A 20,816-nucleotide genomic window follows, 5' to 3' on the forward strand; every position below is an offset into this window, starting at 1 on the left:
TCCCTGGCCTCCCCGGACCCGGAAAAGAATGTGGGTCGGGCAGCTGGAAAGAGACACGCCCAGACCAGCCGGCGGGCTGGGACGCGGAGGGAGCCTTGCGGGCCGGGCGCGCGGACCCGGGACTCCACGTGCTCCGCGCGGGGGTTTCCGCGTCCTCCGGGCGTGGCCGGAAAAGGAAGTCGGCGCTGCAGTGGCCTCCCCAGCAACAGCCGCGGCACCGGCCACCCGCCCCCATCCGGCCGGGCCACGGAGCCAGCGCAGCGGCGGGACCCTGAGCCTCCCCCAGCCGAGCAGCGCCGCGCCGCCGGGCGCCCAGCAGTCCCATGGGGCCGCAGCGACCGCTGCCCTCCGCCGCGGCCGCCCTGCTCTGGGGCTTCCTGCTCCGGCTGGTAAGGGGGGCGAGCGGGCGCTTGGTCCTCCCCGGGGCGGGGCCGAGGCTGGGGCTCCCTTCCCTTTCTGCACCCTCCCCTCCTGCCCGACCTCGGTGCCCGCGGCGTGTTTCCTTTCGGTGCCCCTCCCCTCCCCTGGACTCACTCTCCTTCCAGCTTTCCTCCACGGTCCCCACGCCTGGCCTTCGAAGCCCCCGAAGTTCCTAACCCCGAGAAAGCTCTCTGCGGAGCCCCTCGTGCTACGTTGACCTTGGAGCTCCTCTATCGTTTTCTGAACATTTTTAAATTACCTCTGAGATTTATTGTCCAGCCTTTTTAAAAATAGTTTCTTAACCTCTTTCCTTCTTGGGAAGAAAGGGGAAAAAATATACACTGTTCCAGAAAGGTCAGCGGTCATTCAAGGACTGCCCTTTAGTTTAATTGCTCCTATAGATTTTTCCCTTCCTCTGTAGTTCCTGTTTCGCCTTAGGGCTCCTTTGATTACATTCAAGGGAGGTTTCGTAATAGGAATAATTTCAGATAACTTTTAAAAGAACACAAAAGTATAATGCTTTTACTGGTTTCTCGTTCTCTGCCTACTTTAAAAAGGAAAGGAGTAACAAAGAACGGGTTTAAAATTTTTCATAATTACAGAGAAGTGGTAATGTTTTAAAATTCAACATCACACCACTGCAGCTTCCGTGGGCGTTCAGGAGCCCGTGTCCAGTGTCCAGCGGTTGAGTTTTCGTTTCTTGTAAATTTCACTAGGGAGTTTAAGGTTGGAAACTTTTAAGAGGTTTATGTACACAAAATTTGTGGGATGTATGCCTTTTTAGTTCTTACCATTAGGACGTCTCTGAAAGTATTTTTTGCACGTTTTCCAGTTTAAAGGATTATTATTAGTGAGTATATTCAGTATGAAAGTGCCTATAACATTTGTTAAGAAACCAAAATCAAAACCTAAAATGGCTAAGTGCCTTTGGTGTACTCATAATTTTCTAGGCAACATTTGGAACATGAGTGAGGTAATGACTCTAAAAATTGCTTGTGGGGAGGAGTACAATATGAAGAAAATACAGTAACAGTGTTAGAATGAATCTTTGAGGTGTTATATAACCAGATCTGTCCATAAGATTACAATTCAGATATTATGTAAATACACATATAACTATATGTACATTTAAGTTGTCTGAATGTTTTTGTACTCTTTTTCATTTAAGCTTAAGCTAATTGTAGGAATGTATCTTCTATATCACATTCCTGTTAATCCTTTGCTGGTGACTATTAATCCTTTCTCAACACAAATTGATAATTAATTTAACCATACATTAGTTGCTCATAAACTCACGTTGAAATTCTTATAAAAGCTCTGAACCCTCTCAATAGAAAAATGTAAGCAGAATTTTCATCTAATTTCAAGGGCTTCACAAATCTAAAGGTTGTCCTTTTTCTAAGTTTTAGCTAGCCTGCCGCTCCCACATTCTAGATTTTGTTTCTTATATTGCACATGTGTGTTTTGTGATATCTTACTGTATTAATCTTGGGTTCTGTACTCCTCAGTCCCAGGGTTGTGGGGACTGTGGAAGGAAGAAACTTAATCTCTCTTCAAGGCCAAATAGTCAAAGAGGCATAAAACAGGTTAGCAAGAGGAAATAACCAAATTTAATAGATATGTATGTGTTGGAACCCACGTACATGAGAAGTTCGGAGACAGAAAAGGAAAATGGGCATATAATACATTCCCATCTAGGGATGAGGTACGGTCACTCCGGGGCTTCAGGAGTCGTTGCAAGATGATAAGAACAGATGTTTAGCAAATAGAAGGGTTTCCTATCCTACAGACAGGTCAAAAGACGTTATCTGTGATATCTTCCATTATGGACAAGGCCCCTAATTCAAGTTCTTCCAAGTAGCCAAGGGTGGAGTAGAAGTTCATCCTGGCCCACCAGTAAAATTGCCCTTAGCTCAAAACAATACACTCACCCACCACACAGGCACATCTTGGGGCCAGTAGCTCTGAATCCCCACAGGACTTAGTTCATCCCTCCCTCCCTCCCCCTCCCCTCCCCCCTCCCTCCCCCCTCCCCCTCCCTCCCTCCCTTCCTTCCTTCCTTCCTTCCCCAACTCTCTCACTCGATGATATGTTTATTGATTTTAAGGAGAGGAAGGTAATGGGGAAACAGGGGGACAGGAAAAGAGAGAGAGAGAAACATTGATGAGAGAGATACATTTGTCAGTTGCCTCTCCTACATGCCCTGACCAGGGATTGAACCTGCCGCCTGGGTATGTGCCCTGACCAGGAATTGAACCCACAACATTTGGTGTATGAGACAATGCTCCAACCAACTGAGCCACCTGGCCAGTAACATTCTTTCACTCCACAAATATTTAGTATGTTACCTGTTATATGCCAGACACTATGCTGGTGACTGAGTAAACTGAAAAGATCTTTCGCAAATTGTGAAGATCTTTTTCAGTGCTAACTCGTGTTACTGATTTTCTATTTCTTGTTGATTTCTCAGTGGTTTTCCTCTTATCTCTCCTTCCTTTAGTTTCCTGAAATGATGTATTTCCCAAACCTTTCCTTTTCTGGGGAATTCAAATAAATCCGGTGTCTTTTTCCACAGCAGGAGCTCTCTCCCTTCGGCTTGCTTACTGGATACCTACTTCCTCGCCTACAACACTTGTCTGGTGGTGGGTTTTTTGTTGTTTTGTTTTTTTTACCATTTTCTCCCTGAAGCCCGTGCTTATTCCTCTTCCTGAAAAATACACCTCTAGGTGTCTCTCTGAGTTCATTTGAATTAATTATGTCAGCTTAATCATTTCATTTCTCCTTTCTGGGTCTTGCAGCTGGCACTGCCAGGCGTCTTTCCCCTTAGTCATGTCAGAACAGGGCCAGTGTCCTCATCCAGAGGCAGTACGCAATCTCCAGAAACCTCTGCCACTTTCTTGTGGAACAGGCAGAGACTTCAGTGTTGGAAAGGCTCTTCGCACTGTGTGGCCTACCTTCCTGGTCTCCCTCACATCGCTAACCTCACTGAGTATATCGAAATCAAGCTACTGCACTTCTGGCCATTTTAATGAATTCTAAACCCATTAAACAGTCAGTCTAGATTTAAAAAGAGTGCCTGGCAGGTGGTTAATTCTCTCTTGGCCTTTCCATTTTCTATTTCACACTCATCTTTCCCAGCGTGACCCCCAACTCCTGGCCCCAGCTGTTAGACCTTTATTTCACAGTGGTGGTTGGACACAGTCCCAGAGTTCCGTTTCGAAGAGAATGAATGAAGTTTAGCCTGGATCTGTTTCCCAAAATTGCTTCAAAGTTCTCTGAAGAATCCTGAGTCTTTTTCATGTTTTTACAAAAGTTCTGTACAGTTTTTCACAACTTAAAAGAATTTGAAGTGTTATATAACCACATCTTGAACTTACTGCAGTGAAATGATAACCAGGATCCCCAGCAGAAAAATCTCTTGCTGAAATTTGCATTCCTTTGGTAGGTTACACCAACTCAAAGAATCTTCTCTAATTCCTTCTCTTCTGCCCTCCTCTCTCAACCTCCTGGGGAAACCAGGTGCGTGCTGCTTACCCGTGCTGTCTGAGCTGCTGTGCTCTGGACTGAATTGTGCCCCCTCCCCAATTGCTGTTAAAGCCCTGACTCCCAGTGTGATCATATTTGGAGATGGGACCTTTTGGAGATAATTGGGTTAAGATGAGGTCAGAGGATAGGTTCCTTGTGATGGGATTGGTGACCTAATAAGAAAAGATGCCAGAAAGCTTGCTTTCTGCTCCTCCTCCCTGCCCCCTTCCCCCAACCCGGTGAAGACACAGTGAGCAGGTGGTGACCCATAGGCCAGAAGGAAAGCTCTCAACAGAAACCAGCCCTGCTGGCACCTTTATCTTGGACGTCTAGTGTCCAGAACTGTGGGAAAATGAGTTTCTGTTTGAGCTACCCACTCTTTGGTATTCGTTATGGCAGCCTAGGCTAAGACAGATTTGGGTATTAGGAGTGGGCTACTGGTGTAATAAATACCTAAACATGTGGAAGCAGCTTTGTACCTGGGTAATGGGTGGAGGCTAGAAGATGTTTGAGGTGGAAATATAGACACAAAGGGTGATTCTGTTTGAGGTGGAAATATAGACACGAAGGGTGAACCAGAAGTGAGGAACATGTCATTGGAAACTGTAGGAAAGACAATCTTCGTTATAAAATGGCAAAGAACTTGGCTGAGCTGTGTTCTCGTGGTTTGTGGAAAGAAGAAATTTGATCAGTGACATTGGATATTAGGAGATTTCTAAGCAGAGTGTTCGTGGAGCAGCTCGGTTCCTCCTGACTGCAGAAGGAGCAAGAGGAATTGAAGAAGGAATTGTTAAATTCCAATTGTTAAAGGAATTGTTAAAACTAGAAATGAAAAATTTGAAAATTCTTAGCCTTATTGCAAAATATGAGAAAGCTTCCAAAAAGAACACTTAAGAGTGTGGCTGGAAAACCATTTGATGACAAGTTTATGGGACTGTATGAGCAGAAACACGAGTTTGAACTGAAGGGGACTGAGATGGAGCAAAGTGAAGAAAGTTTGTTGGACTTCTTGGATTTGACAGGATGGGATATGGAGCTGTGTGGCTGTGAACATACATTATTTTTTAAGAACAGGGAGAAATGGCCCCAAAGGTGATGCAGAGGTCATCGGGGCCACTGCCCCAGTTTCAGCAAGCCTTAGGCACCTGCTGGGAGCCTTTGGGGATGGGACTCCACAGAACCAAAGGGGGTAGGGACACCCCATAGACCCTGAGAGCCATGGGGGTGATGCTGCCAACCCACTGGGCCCAGAAGGTGGGACATTGAGCCAAACAGGATTATTCTTGAACCTTAAGATCTAAAGGAATTTGTATTGCTAGGTTTTAGGTTTGCTTGTGTCCCATCACCCATTTCTTCCTTCCAGTTTCTCCCTTTGTGATGGGAATGTCTATCCAATGCCTGATCACCTTTGTATTTCGAAAGCACATAACTTGTCTGGTTTCGCACGTTCACAGCCAGAGAAAAGTTTTGCCTCAAAATAAATTATAGTTTGAGTCTCACCTATACCTGATCTAGATGGTATTTAGATAAGACTTTGGCATTTAGAGTTGGTACTGGATGGAATGAGTTAGGACTTCAGGGGGGCCGTGGGGGTAGAATGAATGTATTTTGTGTGAGAGAAGGATATGAATTTGGGGGCCCAGAGGCAGAATGGTGTGGACTGCTTTGTGTGCTTCCAAATTCTTGTGTTGAAGCCTTTACCCTCAATGTGGTATTTGGAGATTGGGCCTTTGGAATGAGGTCATCTGGGTGGGGCCCATGAGATTGTTGCCTGGCTCCCTCCCCTCCCCCACCCTGTGAGGACACAGTGTGAGGGCCACCATCTACAAGCCAGGAAGAGAGCTCTTTCCAGAAATCAACCAAGCTGTCATCTCGATCTTGCATTTTTAGGCTCCAGGCTGTGAGACAATACATTACTGTTGATTAAGTGACCCAGTTAATAGTATTGTTATGGTAGCGTAAGAATTAGACGTGCTGGTTTTGTCACGCCCCCCTTTAATTTTGGGATTCTTTGCAATTCTTCTTTACCTTCCGTCTTCTGAGCTGTCTTTGTGGAATCTGTATCTCGTGAGCTTTCTAAGTTACTGACAGGTGTCTATCTTCCCCAAACGCAACTTCTTCACTCACACACACACACACACACACACACACACACACACATCTTCTTTGAAACTCAAAATAATTCTGAGAATGTTCAGGAAGATTATGATATCCCATATCATAAGAGGAAGTCATGAGACTGAGGACTGGAACCCAGGGATTCTAGAAATTTCTTGATATTTTTCACTAAATCATGTAATAATTATTTTGTGTGTATGTGGATGAAAAATATATCATAAGACTGGATAAATTTGTGAATTTATTCATAAGGAAAGGTTTTAAAGATAGAAGTCATGTTTATTTTATATATATATATATATATATATATATATATATATATATATATTTTAAATCCTCACCTGAGGATATGTCTACTGATTTTTGAGAGGAAGAGGAAGGGAGAGAGGAACATTGATGTGAGAGAGGAACATCAATTGGTTGCCTCTCATGTGCTCCCTGGGAATTGAACTCACAACCTATGTATGTGCCCTGACAGGGGATTGAATCCACAACCTTTTGGTGTATGGGACAATGTTCCAATCATCTGAGCCACCCAGCCAGGGTGTGTTTATTATGCATTTGACAATTTTTTTGTTTAAAAAAAAATCACCTGAAATTAGGTCTGTTTACAGAAATCTAGACCATTAAATCTCCAGGTATAAGACTTTAACTCAAGATAAGTAATTTAAAAAAATTGGATTACCTTAGGCCAGAATGTCAAATTTTACCATGCTCTGTGGTCTTAAATCAACTCTGATTTGTACATTTATATTACCTGCTTGCCCTTGTAAGCACTCGAGTTTGTGAATTCTAGTGTAAATCGTAAATTCTCTAACAGCCAAGACACATCATTAAACAGTAAGGTGATTTAGGGAAAACCAGGAAGAAGGCTGGATCTAGGTAGCAAGTAGAATATAAGCCCCGTGGTGGGGAACCCTTGCCCGACTCATTATCTGCCATCTCCCCAGCACCTTGTGGATTGCAGAGTGTTGCATGAAAGCCTGGCCACCTTGTTTCCCCCCCACAGGCTAGTACGTCTTAGCCTGTGCATTACTTGTCCCCAGGTTCCCCCAGTGCAAGGAATGATTCTGGCTCTACTTTTCCCCTGGGCCATACACCGTGAAAATCCCTGTTTGATGTCCTAGCTCCCACTGAACCACTAATTTAATAAGGTTACACTTAATGTCTGTGGGTCTGGGTCTAGCCACTTGTAGTGCATTATTTCCATAAACCTTGAATACCGGGTGTAGGAGTAGAAACAATGTAGATTGTCTCAAATACATAAGTTATTAGGGAGGAAGGAGGCATAGAATATATGTAATGATGAGTGGTCAGAAAGTTATCAGGCCTGACTGACATGAACATGTGTTGTTCAGATAGACACCCCACCTCTGCCTTCCCTGGAGAGGCCCTTTACTTTTACTGTATTGCTGTTTACTTAAAACACACACCTATGTAAAGAGAAAGATGTTTGTAAAGGAAGGGACACCTCCTACATCGCCCTGATGTAAGCGTGGTGTAGGTGACTGTGGCTCCTGGGCATTTACCTCTCAGTAATTACATTGCAACTTTGTATCTTCTGGATTTTTTCTTAATGACTAGTTTTTATTATAAATAAACTCTGTCTGTTAACCAGATTTGCCCTAAAGCCCCAGCCCTTGTATTTAGTGTCTAAAAATAGAATAGATAGTTTAATTTGTGGGTTTTATGAAGACTGCAGGGGGTTAATTGGAAAGAGTCATAGTCACATTGACATACTGCCCCCTGAAACTGATGGATGAAGGGTTTCTAATGGGTAACTATACAAATGACATAAAGTGGTTCAATGGACAGACTATAGCAGGTGGGGCTGGGAAGGCTGGTACCCAGTAATACACTGGAAGGAACTTAAGAGTAAAATGGGGAAACTGCTGGCCAAAACATGAACATTGGCTGTACCAGCGGCGTGCAGGTACAGTGTGACTCTCACTTCTTGAGAGATTCCTGGGAGGACCCCAGTAATGTCTAGAAAATTGACAAGTTTCACTGCTAATCATGATGAAGTCTATAACCGTGTATTCTGTAGACCAATATCAGAGCATCACCTGGAGGCTTATTAGAAATGCATAATCACAAGCCCCACCTATGGACCAGAATCTGCATTTCAACAAGAACATTAAAGTTCAAAAAACACTGGCCTAGCCCTGGCTGGTGTAGCTCAGTGGATTGAGCACGGGCCTGCGAACCAGATAATCACGGTTCGATTCCCAGTCAGGGCACATGCCTGGGTTGCAGACCAGTTCCCTGCAGGCCAGTTCCCAGCAGGGGACGCACGAAAGGCAACCATACATTGATGTTTCTCTCCCTTTCTCCTTCCCTTCCCCTCTAAAGGTAAATAAATAAAATATTTAAAAAAAACAAACAAACAAAAAACACTGGCCTATAATAAAGAGTAAGAAATTGCTACACAGATTACTGAGCATAAACTCCAGGAAAGAAAGAAGAACCTGCTTGACTAATTCCCCCTTTTTGAGGGAATTAAATAATATACGTGGATAAAGGTTAACACTTCATTAGTCAGAGTTTAATCTTGATCAGATGAAAATGGTCCGAGATACAGAGTCCTGGCAGACCCAAAACATGGCCTGAACACAGAGTAGGCGGTGGTATGTTAGGTAAATTTTCAGCCACAGAATGGTTATTTTCAAAAGAAATATGTGAAGATTTAAATTTTCAAAATAGATCCAGTGCTGGAAGTTACCTTTTGAAGGAGAAAGAAGGGTATGCGACACATAAACTGAACCTGAGAGCCAAGGTCAAAGAAGAATCCTCCAACCGTGCTGTTAGCATGGACAGGGGTAGAACAGGCCTGTTCCCAGTAAGTTAATATCGGGCTTATGAGTCAGCATCAGGAGGCTGTTGGAACAGAGGCCAGGAATTCAAATGCCGGTGGTTGGAACTACCAAGTGACTGGAGGGTAAAGCATGAATGCAGCCGCAAGAGGGAGGGATTTGGAGGTCAGAGCAAGACTGACTCTGTAAGTACACTTACAGAATAAAAGTCTTTACACATGTCCTTCTTCAGGGTCTGAGAAAATGACATGGTATATCTGCAAGGATGTGAATATAGTGCATACCACTACAATTCGTTTTTAGACTTTCGTTAGTCATTTGACGACTGTTTAGGAGAAACGTGGTCAGAGGAGCAGGCAGCTGTGACGTTAAGGTAGGCTTAGACATCAGCGCTCTTATTTGAAACAGTGATGGAATATGATTGAAGTCAGTTGATCTGAATAAAGTAAATTAGGAATTGTTCACTAACAACAGGCATCCCATGAAGTTTTATGTGAAGTTTTACGAGTTTTTGCCTTGTTTGAGACAAAAAAGGAAGTACTACTACTTTAGTATGGGCTATTTAACTTACTTGCCTGTGAGGCTCAAGTAAAATGCAGAAAATAATGGCACTGGTGTGAGATTGATGGTTCGATAGCCCGGGGAGAACACCTGATTCCACCACCAGGGGTTGTAAGCACTGGTGTGAAGAGGGAGGATTTGGGGCAAGCAGTAAGGAGCAGTTGACACAGGGAAAGTAATTCCATGAAGCTCTAGGATCCTAGAAGTGGGGGGTGTTTGGAAGAATACAAGGAGAGGACTCGGAGTCGGGGATATTTAGGATGTGGGAGGAACTAGTTGGGTTCTGGAAGAATTCGAGTGGTGGTGGGAGACCCACTCCACTCTGTGAAGGAGGGAATTGACAGCCAGTACAGAGATATATGTGAGCAACATTAAAACTGGGGGGGGGGGGGCACATTCCTGGTGTTTGGGCACTAAGAGCCACTCAGGATCTGGTTGCATGGAGGAGCTGAAGTGACAGCAGAGGTGAGAGACTGCTTGTCTAGGTTCCAAAGAGCTCAATTCTCATCCTGGCCTCTCAGACCTCTCCATTGTGATCATTTTGTAACTGTTGGAACTAGAAAATGAAGGGACTCTATTATGTTAGTTCTGAATTCTGTTAAGCCCTCGATACTAAGCTTTTTACTAAGAATGTTGTCGTTAGTGATTGAAAGTATAACCTTTTTTTTAAAGTTGAGTGAAATCATAGAAGACCAGACCCCAGTTGCTTACAAGGGATGATTCAGATGTTTTGGAGCATGTCTCTAACCTGGAAGATGTAAAGGAAGGTGTCCTGCTCTGACAGACACCATAGGGTCTTTGTCAGATGATCTAACACTAGCAGGGGTGGACCACAAGTCTCACTTAATTTTATGCTTGCAATGTGTGAAGGGACACTGAATTTCAAGCCTTTTTTGTTGTGTTTCCCGACTTAATTGGCCCACAGCCGTGTGGTCTCCACTGCTCTGCTCACTCACAGCCATGCTGCTTAAGGTGCGGTTCAAAGACTGGCAGCGTCAGCATCACCCAGGAACTTGTTAGAAATGTAGAGTCTGCTACTGCTGTTGACCTACTGAATCAAAGTCTGCTTTTTACTGTGGTCACTAAGTGATTTGTATGCGCAGTAAATCTCAAGGCACTGCTCCTATAGCTGTGGTTCTCAGATTTTAACAAGCAGAATCTCCAGACGGACTTGTTAAAGATAAACTGCCCAGGGTTTCTGATTCACTAGGTCTGGAATAAGGGCCAAAAATTTGCATTGTTAGCACCTTCTTGACTACTAAAGCTTTTACTACAGACTAACTTTAATAACATTTTGTTTCTGATTATCTGGTTCAGTTTTTTTGTTAATTTATTTTTAAATTGTAGTTGACATACAATATTACTTTCAAGAGTACAGTATAGTGATTAGACATATTATATCTAACAAAATAATTACCCTGATAATTCTAGAAAGAGGGAGAGAGAGAAACATCAGTTTGCTGTCCCACCCATTCATGCATTCGCCAGTTGCTTCATGTATGTGCCCTGACTGGGATCGAACCTGGAACCTTGGAGTACTGGGATGACACTCAGACCAACTGAGCTGCCCAGTCAGGGCCTGTGACTATTTTTATAACTGGCAATTTGTACTGCTTAATTCTTTCTTATTCATTTTAGCATTTCTTTGCACAGGGGCAGCTTTATTGAGATATAATTCATATACCATACAGTTCACCCATTTAAAGTGTTCAATTCCATGGCCCTCAGTATACTCACAGGTGTGTGCAATCACTGCCATAGTCAATTTTCAAACATTTACATCACCTCAAAAAGAAACCAAGAGGGTGGGGCACAGTGGAATTTCAGGGATACATGTCCTTATACGTTTGTCAAAACCTGCAGAATGCACAACACAAGAGTAGACTATGGACTTTGGGTGGCAATGATGTGTCATTGTAGGTTCACTGATTGTAACAAATGTACCATTCTGGTGCACGTGTTGATAATGGGGGAGGCAACGTGTGTGTATGGTAAGGGGGTATGTGGAAGTTCTGTGCTTCCTGCTCAGTTTTGCTAAAGCTGAGCTAAAGAATAAGGTCAATTTTTTAAAGAAGAAAGAAACCCTATACCCTTTAGCTCTCACCTCCAACCCCACATCCCACCAAACCTAAGCAACCAGTGACTACCTTGTATTTCTTTTGCATGATACAAGTATTTAGCAAGGTGCTAGGTATATTATTAATAATAGTTACCACTTATTAAGAGCTTAATGTGTGCAAACAACTACATTATCTAGCTTAATCTTCATGACAACTCTATGAGGTTGACATTTACTATTGTCTCAAAACCAAGGACCTTCAAGCTTAAGACAGGTTAAATGACTTGTAACATGGCCAGCGAATGGTGAGCTGTGATTCTATCCCAGGTCTTTCATTCCAAAACTCATAACATATAATGTTAATAAACTAAAGTTTTGAAGCTATACAACAATCTCTATGAGAAATTTTACTAAGATATTTTTAATGTAGTAGAAATGCTTAAGTTTAGTTTTGTTAACTTGGTTATGAAATTTGCCGCACATTCCCATTTAATCTAACTAGTGTACAATACGTATGGTTATACTTTCCCCTTTTATAATCATCTCCCTTTAAAATTTGTGTTTTGCCTTAGTAATTCTCATATCAATGGATTTTACTTCTTTTTTGTCAGTAATGAATTTTCTGAGATTGCAGGAAATACTTTAGCCCCTTTATAGCAATAAATCTTACCCATACTTGGACATCTTACTTCCTTGGATACTTAAGATTTTTTTAATCTCTTCATTTTTGTATTACTAGTAATGCTGAATATTACACAGTTGTGTGAAAGGGGATAGTGCTTCTTTATCTAATTTATAAAATTTAAATTTTAGAAAAGCCACAGAGCACTATGTAATACGATCTTGTATATCTCGTGTGTAAAATAAACAATACATATTTGATGTCTGTATCCTAGATATTTATAGATTATATCTGGAAAGAGATAAAAGAAGCCCCTAAACCTGTAGCTGTGAGAGCCAGGATAAGTGAGGAGGGACCATATACCTTTCTTTTCTGTCTTTTTTTTTTAGTTTCTCTTTTCAGTCTTTTTGTACTCTCACCTTTGTCTTTGTTTTTCTTCACTCTTTGTTTTTTGGATTTTAAAAAAACAATCTGTTGTGTCTCTCTCCACATCCTTCTCCAAGCTCATGTAAATGTACAGATATATATATAAGGAGCTTTGGGGGCATATCAGTCATTACTTGTAAGTATGTATGTATTTATTTATAATCCTCACCTGAAGATATATTTATTGAAAGGAAAGGGGAGGGAGAGAGAATTGACCAGTTATCTCCTGTAGGTGCCCTGACTGGGAATCGAACCTCCTGCCTGTTGGTGTCCCAGACAATACTCCAACCAACTGAGCCACCTGGCCAGGGCTGGGTGTCATTACTTTTATAAAAATAGGATTACACTAGAACTATCTCCTTGGAACTTGGTTTTCTCACTATGGACGTCTGTTTCTGCAGATACGGTAGTTGTTTCTTTTTAATAGCTGTGTACTCTACATATCATAATGTAATGGGCTCCTTATTGGTGGAATTGTTGACTTTATTTTTCACTATAACAAATAATACTGCAGTGAATATCCCTATACATTTATCTTTGTGCATTTGTATATACATCTGTAGGATATGAATCAAGGATTCTGTGTGTTAAAATTTTTGAATCATCTGTTGTAAAGGCTATGCCACTTCAGTAGCAATGTGCACAATAACTTAAATCCTCATCTAAATGTTATTCTTCTCCAAAAGGAACCTCGTAGAATGACTGGCTCCAGATCTGTGACCAGTGAAGGATAAAGTGAGCCTAGGACATCTTGTGCCAAAAGACACATGGAATCTTCACTGGGGTCCTGTCAAAAGGATGCAAAGAGCCTGCTGGAAGATTTTCTACTGGCCAAATTTAGGACAGTTTGAAAGCCAAATACATAATAATAATTAGACTATATAGGATTTTTTTTAAATGAATGAGTCTTTGTGGTACTAAGTGAAAGATGGTAGAGGGAGAGAAAAAAACTTTTTAAAAGAAGAATACTAGCTAATAAATGTAGAAAGAATAAAAGTGTTAAAAAACACATTTTGCAATCTCCTACGTAGTATATAAAATAAAAGTCAGGCATGGATCCTCATGGGCCTGTGGCCCAAATGAAAGAACAGATCAAAACTCCAAAAATGAAACTTAAGTGATGAAGATCAATAGTCAACCTACCAGATGCAGAGTGCAAAACACTGGTAATCAGGATGCTCACAAAAATGGTTGAGTATGGTCACAAAATAGAAGAAGTGAAAGCTATGCAAAGTGAAATCGAGAAAAATATACAGGGAAACAACAGTGAAGGGAAGGAAACTGGGACTCAAATCAATGATTTGGAGCAGAAGAAATAAATAAACATTCAACCAGAACAAAAGAGAAATAAGAATTCAAAAGAATGGGGAAAGGTTTAGGAACCTCTGGGACAACTTTAAATGTTCCAATATCTGAATAATAGGGTGCCAGAAGGAGAAGAGAAAGAGCAAGAAATTGAAAACTTAACTTGAAAAAATAATGAAAGAAAACTTCCCAATCTGGCAAAGGAAACAAGACTTCCAGAAAGTCCAGGAAGCTCAGAGAGTCTCTAAATTAAAGTTAGACCCAAGGAAGCACACACCAAGGCATATCATAATTACATTACCCAAGACTAAAGCTATGGAGAGAATCTTAAAAGCAGCAAGAGAAAAGGAGACAGTTACCTACAAAGGAGTTCCCATAAGACTGTCAGCTGATTTCTCAAAAGAAACCTTGCAAGCAGGAAGGGACTGGAAAGAAGTATTTGAAGTCATAAAAGGCAAGGACCTACATCCAAGATTACTCTATCCAGCAAAGCTATCATTTAGAGTGAAAGGGCAGATAAAATGCTTCCCAGACAAGGTCAAGTTAAAGGAGTTCGTCATCACCAAGCTCTTATGATATGAAATGTTAAAGGGACTTATCCAGGAAAAAAAAGATGATCAAAACTATGAACAGTAAAATGACAACAAACTCAAAACTATCAACAACTGAACCTAAAACAAAGCAAAACAAAAGCTAAGTAAACAATAGAACAGGAACAGAATCACAGAAATAGAGATCACTTGGAGGGATATCAGCAGGGAAGGAGAAGGGGGGAAAAGGGAGAAAAGCTACAGGGAATTAGAAGCATAAATGGTAGGTACAAAGTAGGGAGAGGTTAAGAATAGTGTAGGAAATGGAGAAACCAAAGAACTTATGTGTATGACACATAGACACAAATTAAGTGGGAGAATGCTGGGGGGAGGAGTGGTGCAGGGCAAGGGGAATGAAGGGTGGAAAATGGGACAACTGTAATAGCATAATCAATAATATATACTTTAAACCATTCACAAAGAGAAAAAGTATATGCCTTTACATTAGAGAATCCTGCAGTTAATATGTAACCAAATGATCAAACTTGGGATCACTAATAGGGGTACATCCTAACATTATGTGCTATTTTATTGGCTGCAGTAAGAATTATTCTTCTAAAAAATGTTTAAACCTAATCAGCCCTCAAATTATCCACAGGATCACTGCCCTCTGTAGTTAGAGTTGTTGATGATTCTACTATATGACCTTAGGTATGCTATATTAGTAATTTCTCTGAGTCTGAGAAGCCTCATTTATAAAATTGATATTGAATCAGATAAATGCATAAAGATAATCTAAATATACTTTGTTTAATTTGTATAATTTGTTGTTATTAACAAAACAAAAATAATTTAGTGTATGGTAAAAATTTAACATGTTGACTCATCTCTGCCATCAGAATCCATTCATGGCCGCCAAGTATGTAGCTGAATGAAAACTACAAATCTGTTTTTTTCCCCACAAATAATATCTTTATATAATTCTGAGTAATTTGATGTCATTTTAAAAGAATTCCCTGCACTCGCTTAGATCTATAAGCTAATGAAGCTCCTGCTATGTCAGAAAGCCTTCTAAACCCCACATGTTCAAGGGAGTTTTTAGACAGGAGAGCATGCATTAGAGTATTTTTGTACTGATTAAAAATTTAGATTGTCTTATATGAAATCACCCATTTTATAGATCAAAATGGTCAAATATCAGCAGTTTGATGGGGCTCAGCCTAATCCATACTTTAGTGGCAGATGCTTAGTCCATCATCTTCATTTGCCAAGCAGTGTTTTTCTCCCTTTTGTTTTAGAGAAAGATTTGCTCAGAGGAGGCAGGAGGAAGGATATGGAGTGATCTAGGTTTGAAGGGAATCATGATGTGGCCTGGTGTTCTACGTGATTATCTTAGAATTTTCATCATTTCATACTCTCCACTCTGAGCCCCACGTACAATAGTTGCTCTTTTCAGCCCTTTCTTACCTCTTGTCTCTTCTTTTCCCAGGTAGTAGGAAATAAGGCAGAAGAAAAGAACATGCTTTTAGCTCTTCTTTTTCCTCACTTTAAACTCTGGATTAGTCTTTTAGAATAGGCATTTACAGAATCTTCAAAACATGAGAGTTCTCTGATTATTTTCCAAAGGGAGCACTTGAAAATAATAATGTACTTCCCTAGCTGGTGTGGCTCAGTGGATTGGGCGTCAGCCTGCAAACTACGGGGTCACTGGTTTGATTCCTACTCAGGGCAAGTGCCTGGGTTGCAGGCCACGTTCCCAGTGTGGGGTGTGCAGGAGGCAGCCACACATTGATGTGTCCTTCCATCTTTTTCTCTCTTCCTTCCCATCTCTCTAAAAATAAAAATAAGTAAAAAATCTTAAAAAAAAGAATTGCTTCCCTTTTAAAAAATAATGTATATATTTTTTAACCATAGTTACTCATAGAATATGGAAGGTAGAGCAGGTTAAGGGATTTCAAGTGTATTTTCTCTTATAGACCATAAGCAATGAAGTAACAGCTCCTAAGGGATTGGAAAGGAGTGTTTCAGGCTGTAAAGGGAGTACCTATAACATCATAGCAAGGATCCTCCCTGGGATGGCTCTTATGACAAGGGCCGTAAGTGTATCTCCATAAGAAAGGGACTTCCTCAAATAATGTGTTCTAAGCAAATGTGTCCAGTTTCAGTATTTCCTCAAACAAGAAAATATAAATTCATATGAAGACCTTTGTTCAAACCTGTGTATGAATGGCTTTATTAAAACCTTTAGTTGTTGGCAAGCCAGGTCATCGCCAGTGTAAAAATTATTGTTTGTGTCCTAGACAGCTGCTCAGGAAGCAGTCCTGCACGCGTCTGGAAATGGCACATCCTCCCTGTCTAAGGACTACTGCATGCTCTATAACCCTCTCTGGACAGCTCTTCCAAGTACGCTGGAAAACGCAGTAAGTATGGTAAATCACACAGTGCTGTTTATTTAAAACAGCAAAATATATTGAAAGGTGAAGATGAGTGTGCATCATGTATGAACCAGTTGTAATACATGATTAATAAGTAATAATGATTTTATTGCTTTACCTTAAGTGTTTTTTCTCTCTGGGAAAACAAGTTAGGAAATTTTAAAATACCCTAAATTATAAAAGCCTGATCATCATAAAGTATTTTTAATTTAAAAGAGCATTGTATGAAGTCAGCGGGTAACTTTGTCACTAAATGCATTTAGGGTGAAGTATGATATTTCTCCTGTTAAAGATATTTGTCCTTTCCAGACTGCCATTAGTTTGGTGAATCTGACTTCCACACCACTGTGCAACATTTCTGATATTCCTCCTGATGGAATAAAGAACAAAGCCGTTGTGGTTCAGTGGGGAACCTGCCATTTTCTTGAAAAAGCCAGAATTGCACAAACAGGAGGTGCTAAAGCATTGTTGGTTGCCAATAACAGTGTCCTGGTAAGTTATGAAATATACTAACTTCTTTTGAGCTCATGTTATCAAATTTCACAGGTTGAATGATGTCTTCTTTGTATGTGATTTAGGGGCTGAGTTTTAAATAATCTCATTGATAGTATTCTATTTAAATAAACATTCTGGTTATGATATACATGTAATGGGAAAATTCTGTTGTTTCTTTTCTAGTCCTCAAGTAGACTGGACTTTGTTAGGAACAAATGTGTTTGTGTGTGTGTGTGTACATAAAAGTTTGAGAACTCTTACTGTAATATTAAGAACATATGAAACTTTGTTTTATAACTTTAAAAAGATATAATATTATATCTAATGGAATAATTTGGATCTTATTCTGTAAATATATGAGTAGTTCATATATTTCCATAATATGTTTTTTCTTCTAGTTTCCTCCCTCAGGGAACAAATCTGAATTTCCTGATGTGAAAGTACTGATTGCATTTTTTAACCACAAAGACTTTAAAGATATGAAGCAGGTAAATTAGCAATTACATATTAGATAAAGTTCATAAATAATATAACTTTTTACTTTTGACGACTGGTACTCAATTTAAATTATTGTACAAGCTCTACTTGCTAAAAAGAGGGTGTAAAGGCCATCAGGTCTTTCCTGGAGAAGTATTCATCTTCCACTGAGCACAAGGCGTTCAGCGCCCTGACTTTAGAAAGGCTATCTACTTGCTTTGGCTTCTTTAAAAATTTTTGATTGCATAGAACACTGCACTTTAAAGATTTAATAAACCAAAGTATAGCCTCATAATTTTGACAGGAGAATATATCATGTTGTCAAAACTACTTCTGGTATTCTTGACTGTCTGATATAGAGTGTCCATTCAGATTGAAATTGGAGTGTTGCTGCCATATACTGCAGGGGACAGAAAGCTCATTCCAGGGCTTTAACTCTCATTTTGTGCTTTCAGACTCTTGGAGATAATATTACTGTGCAAATGTATTCTCCTCCATCATGGCCAAACTTTGACTATACTATGGTGGTTATTTTTGCAATTGCTGTGTTCACTGTGGCATTGGGAGGATACTGGAGTGGACTGATTGAGTTGTAAGTTTAATTTAAATTCAGTGTTTTGTGATAAATGGTTAAAAATTATTGTTTGAAATCATTTTAATCATGCAACAATATTTAAAATTTGACCTGATCTGAGAATATAGTGCCATTAAGATCAGATTGCAGTTTGCCCTCATATAGGTCATTTAACTTTGCCCTGGGAAGGGAGTCATTCATTGGTTCCTCTGACTCTTTGACTGGAAGAAAATAAGCGAGAGATGGGTGGGGCATTTTTCAGCTCCTTCTGGGCTGTGTCATTACAGTGTGACCTCTTTCTGTTCAGTGCTTTAGGAATTCTAAGGATACTAAGCATACTTACATTTTAATTTAAGTGTAGAAATTTCAAATGTACATAAAATTTGGATTTCCCTACTTAATGAAAACCTAAACCCAGTCTTCTTACAGTTATGTACCTTTGGCTCTAGATTAAAGCAGGCAATACAGTAGAAAAAGATCAGTTTATAATTCTGAATTTAAAAAATGTGCACAGAGCATATTATTTCATCCATAAAGGACAATATATTTACCTTGTAAATTGATCTCTAGATTTCATTAAAAGGGGTTTATTTGCAAATAAATGAAGGTAATAAGCTTATTTGTAATTTGTTAAAATACTCAAATTTGACTTACATCACTTACATCAAGAGAGAAATCTAGTTAAGGGGAAAAAGGGGGAGGGATTTGGAGGAACAAATAGGAAGGACACAGGGATGAGAACTAAGAGGGGTGGAAATGGGAGGGAGGTGGGGAGCAAGGGGCGGGGGAGGCTGGGATGGGAGAAATAGACAAAAAAACTGTACTTGAAAAATAACTAAATAAAATTAATTAAAAAAAATTGTCAAAGGGAATATATCATTCTTGTAAATAAAGTTGAGCCCTATTTTTTCTTTAAAAAAAAAAGAGAGAGAAATCTTAGGGCTTAACGGTGTACATTCCTGCAGTATTGAACTTTAAATATTTTATGTATTTGGAAAACATGTTTCGACATATATCAGTCACATGTTTTCATGTAAGCATTGTTTTTTCTTCATTAATATTCTTCTGTATATGTAAGAAGATCTTCAGTTTTCTCGATTATTTGTTGAAACCTTATAAATAATTTCCAAAAAGCTACTGATTCATTAAAAATCTTTTCTTGTCTCATATGGATTCACCCTATACTACCATTACTATCTAAATTGTTTCTTTAGACTAGTGCTTCTCAAACCGTGATATGCATACAAACTGTCTTAAGATCTCATATAAGTTCAGATTTAGGGGGCTTAAGATGGGGACCAAGATTCTGCATTTCCAGCAAGCTCCCAAGTGACCCGTAGACCATACTTTGAGATCACAAGGCAAACTTTATATGCATGTCAGGACAGGCTGCTCAGGAAAACTGGAGATGGGAAAGGGGTACATATAAGTTATTTTATTCATAACACATCATGATAGGCAGAGACAAAGAATTTGTTGCCTTCATTAGCCAGGTTGGGAGAGGAGATGTCCTTTACCTTAAGCTTGTGGATTTTAAAATTGAGGTGGCTTTCTAAGAGTAAGGTAAAGATAGGAAAAAGTAAGTGGGTGTGTTTTGGGGGTAGGAATGTGACAATATAAAGAAAGAGAATATGAAGCAGTGATAAAATGAAAACATTTCCGTGAAAAGTAGGATTAATAAGAACATAAGGATCATCATTTCATAAGTAAAGAGTAAGATTGAAAGAGAAGGGGAAAGAGATAAGGCTTAGGGCAGGGAAATTTTGTCAGAACAGGACCTCATAACCCAGAGTTACCTTGCCAAATGCAAGGTGTCCCTTATGCAAAAGGGAAAGATGACTTGGTTCCATATTAAGACTTTCAGTAGAGACTTCAAGTCTTGTTATGAGATCACTGGTTCTCAAGCTTTGTAAACTCAAGATGACCTGAAAGAAAACTTAGCTCCCCCCCCATTACATGTGGCTCTTAATTTAAGAGTATAAAAATATTTTGATGTGATATAAATCTAGTATATGTTTTCTCTTCAAGAAATTGCCTGGTGCTTTCTATTACAATGAATTTGAATATATAAATCTTTCATTATTATGACTTACATGTGTACTCTGACAGAAATGTCTCTAAACATATGTTTGTAATGACAGATACCATAGGTTGGCACATTTACCCATTGGGGTATCACTTTTATTAAAACTTATGTTAATAACCTTGTAGCTCTACAGTTTCAAGGAGGTCCTGGTGTGTCTTCCCCCAAACTCTATCCCTTCTCTAATCCAGGTAAGCTTCCTAAAGTCACAGGTGCTTAATAACGGTGGCTATCCCAGTTGACAGTATTCTAATAAGAAAATGACATGTTGGTAAATAAGCAGTTTGGCAAATGTGTAATTTGAGAGAAGTAAATTTTTTCATCTAAAGTTTGTTTTGAGCCGAGATCTGGAGATAAGGGCCAGGGAGTATAC

General features: G+C 40.0%; 1 protein-coding gene across 2 annotated transcripts in view; it reads left to right on the forward strand.

Moving 5' to 3' along the window:
• Positions 1 to 20,816, forward strand: part of SPPL2A (signal peptide peptidase like 2A) — a 47,963-nt gene continuing 27,147 nt past the window's right edge. Inside the window, exons 1-5 of one of the 2 annotated variants that reach the window (XM_053670068.1) lie at positions 1 to 389; positions 16,684 to 16,799; positions 17,124 to 17,306; positions 17,708 to 17,797; positions 18,242 to 18,378. In XM_053670068.1, the coding sequence (XP_053526043.1) occupies positions 29 to 389; positions 16,684 to 16,799; positions 17,124 to 17,306; positions 17,708 to 17,797; positions 18,242 to 18,378 (887 nt within the window). In that variant the 5' untranslated portion in view covers positions 1 to 28. Of the gene's footprint in view, positions 390 to 16,679; positions 16,800 to 17,123; positions 17,307 to 17,707; positions 17,798 to 18,241; positions 18,379 to 20,816 lie in introns of both variants that reach the window. The other variant, XM_037156453.2, reaches the window with a different exon arrangement.

Source organism: Artibeus jamaicensis, unplaced genomic scaffold (assembly GCF_021234435.1).
Source record: "Artibeus jamaicensis isolate MK-2021 breed Jamaican fruit bat unplaced genomic scaffold, CSHL_Jam_final contig_548, whole genome shotgun sequence".
Lineage (NCBI taxonomy): Eukaryota > Metazoa > Chordata > Mammalia > Chiroptera > Phyllostomidae > Artibeus > Artibeus jamaicensis.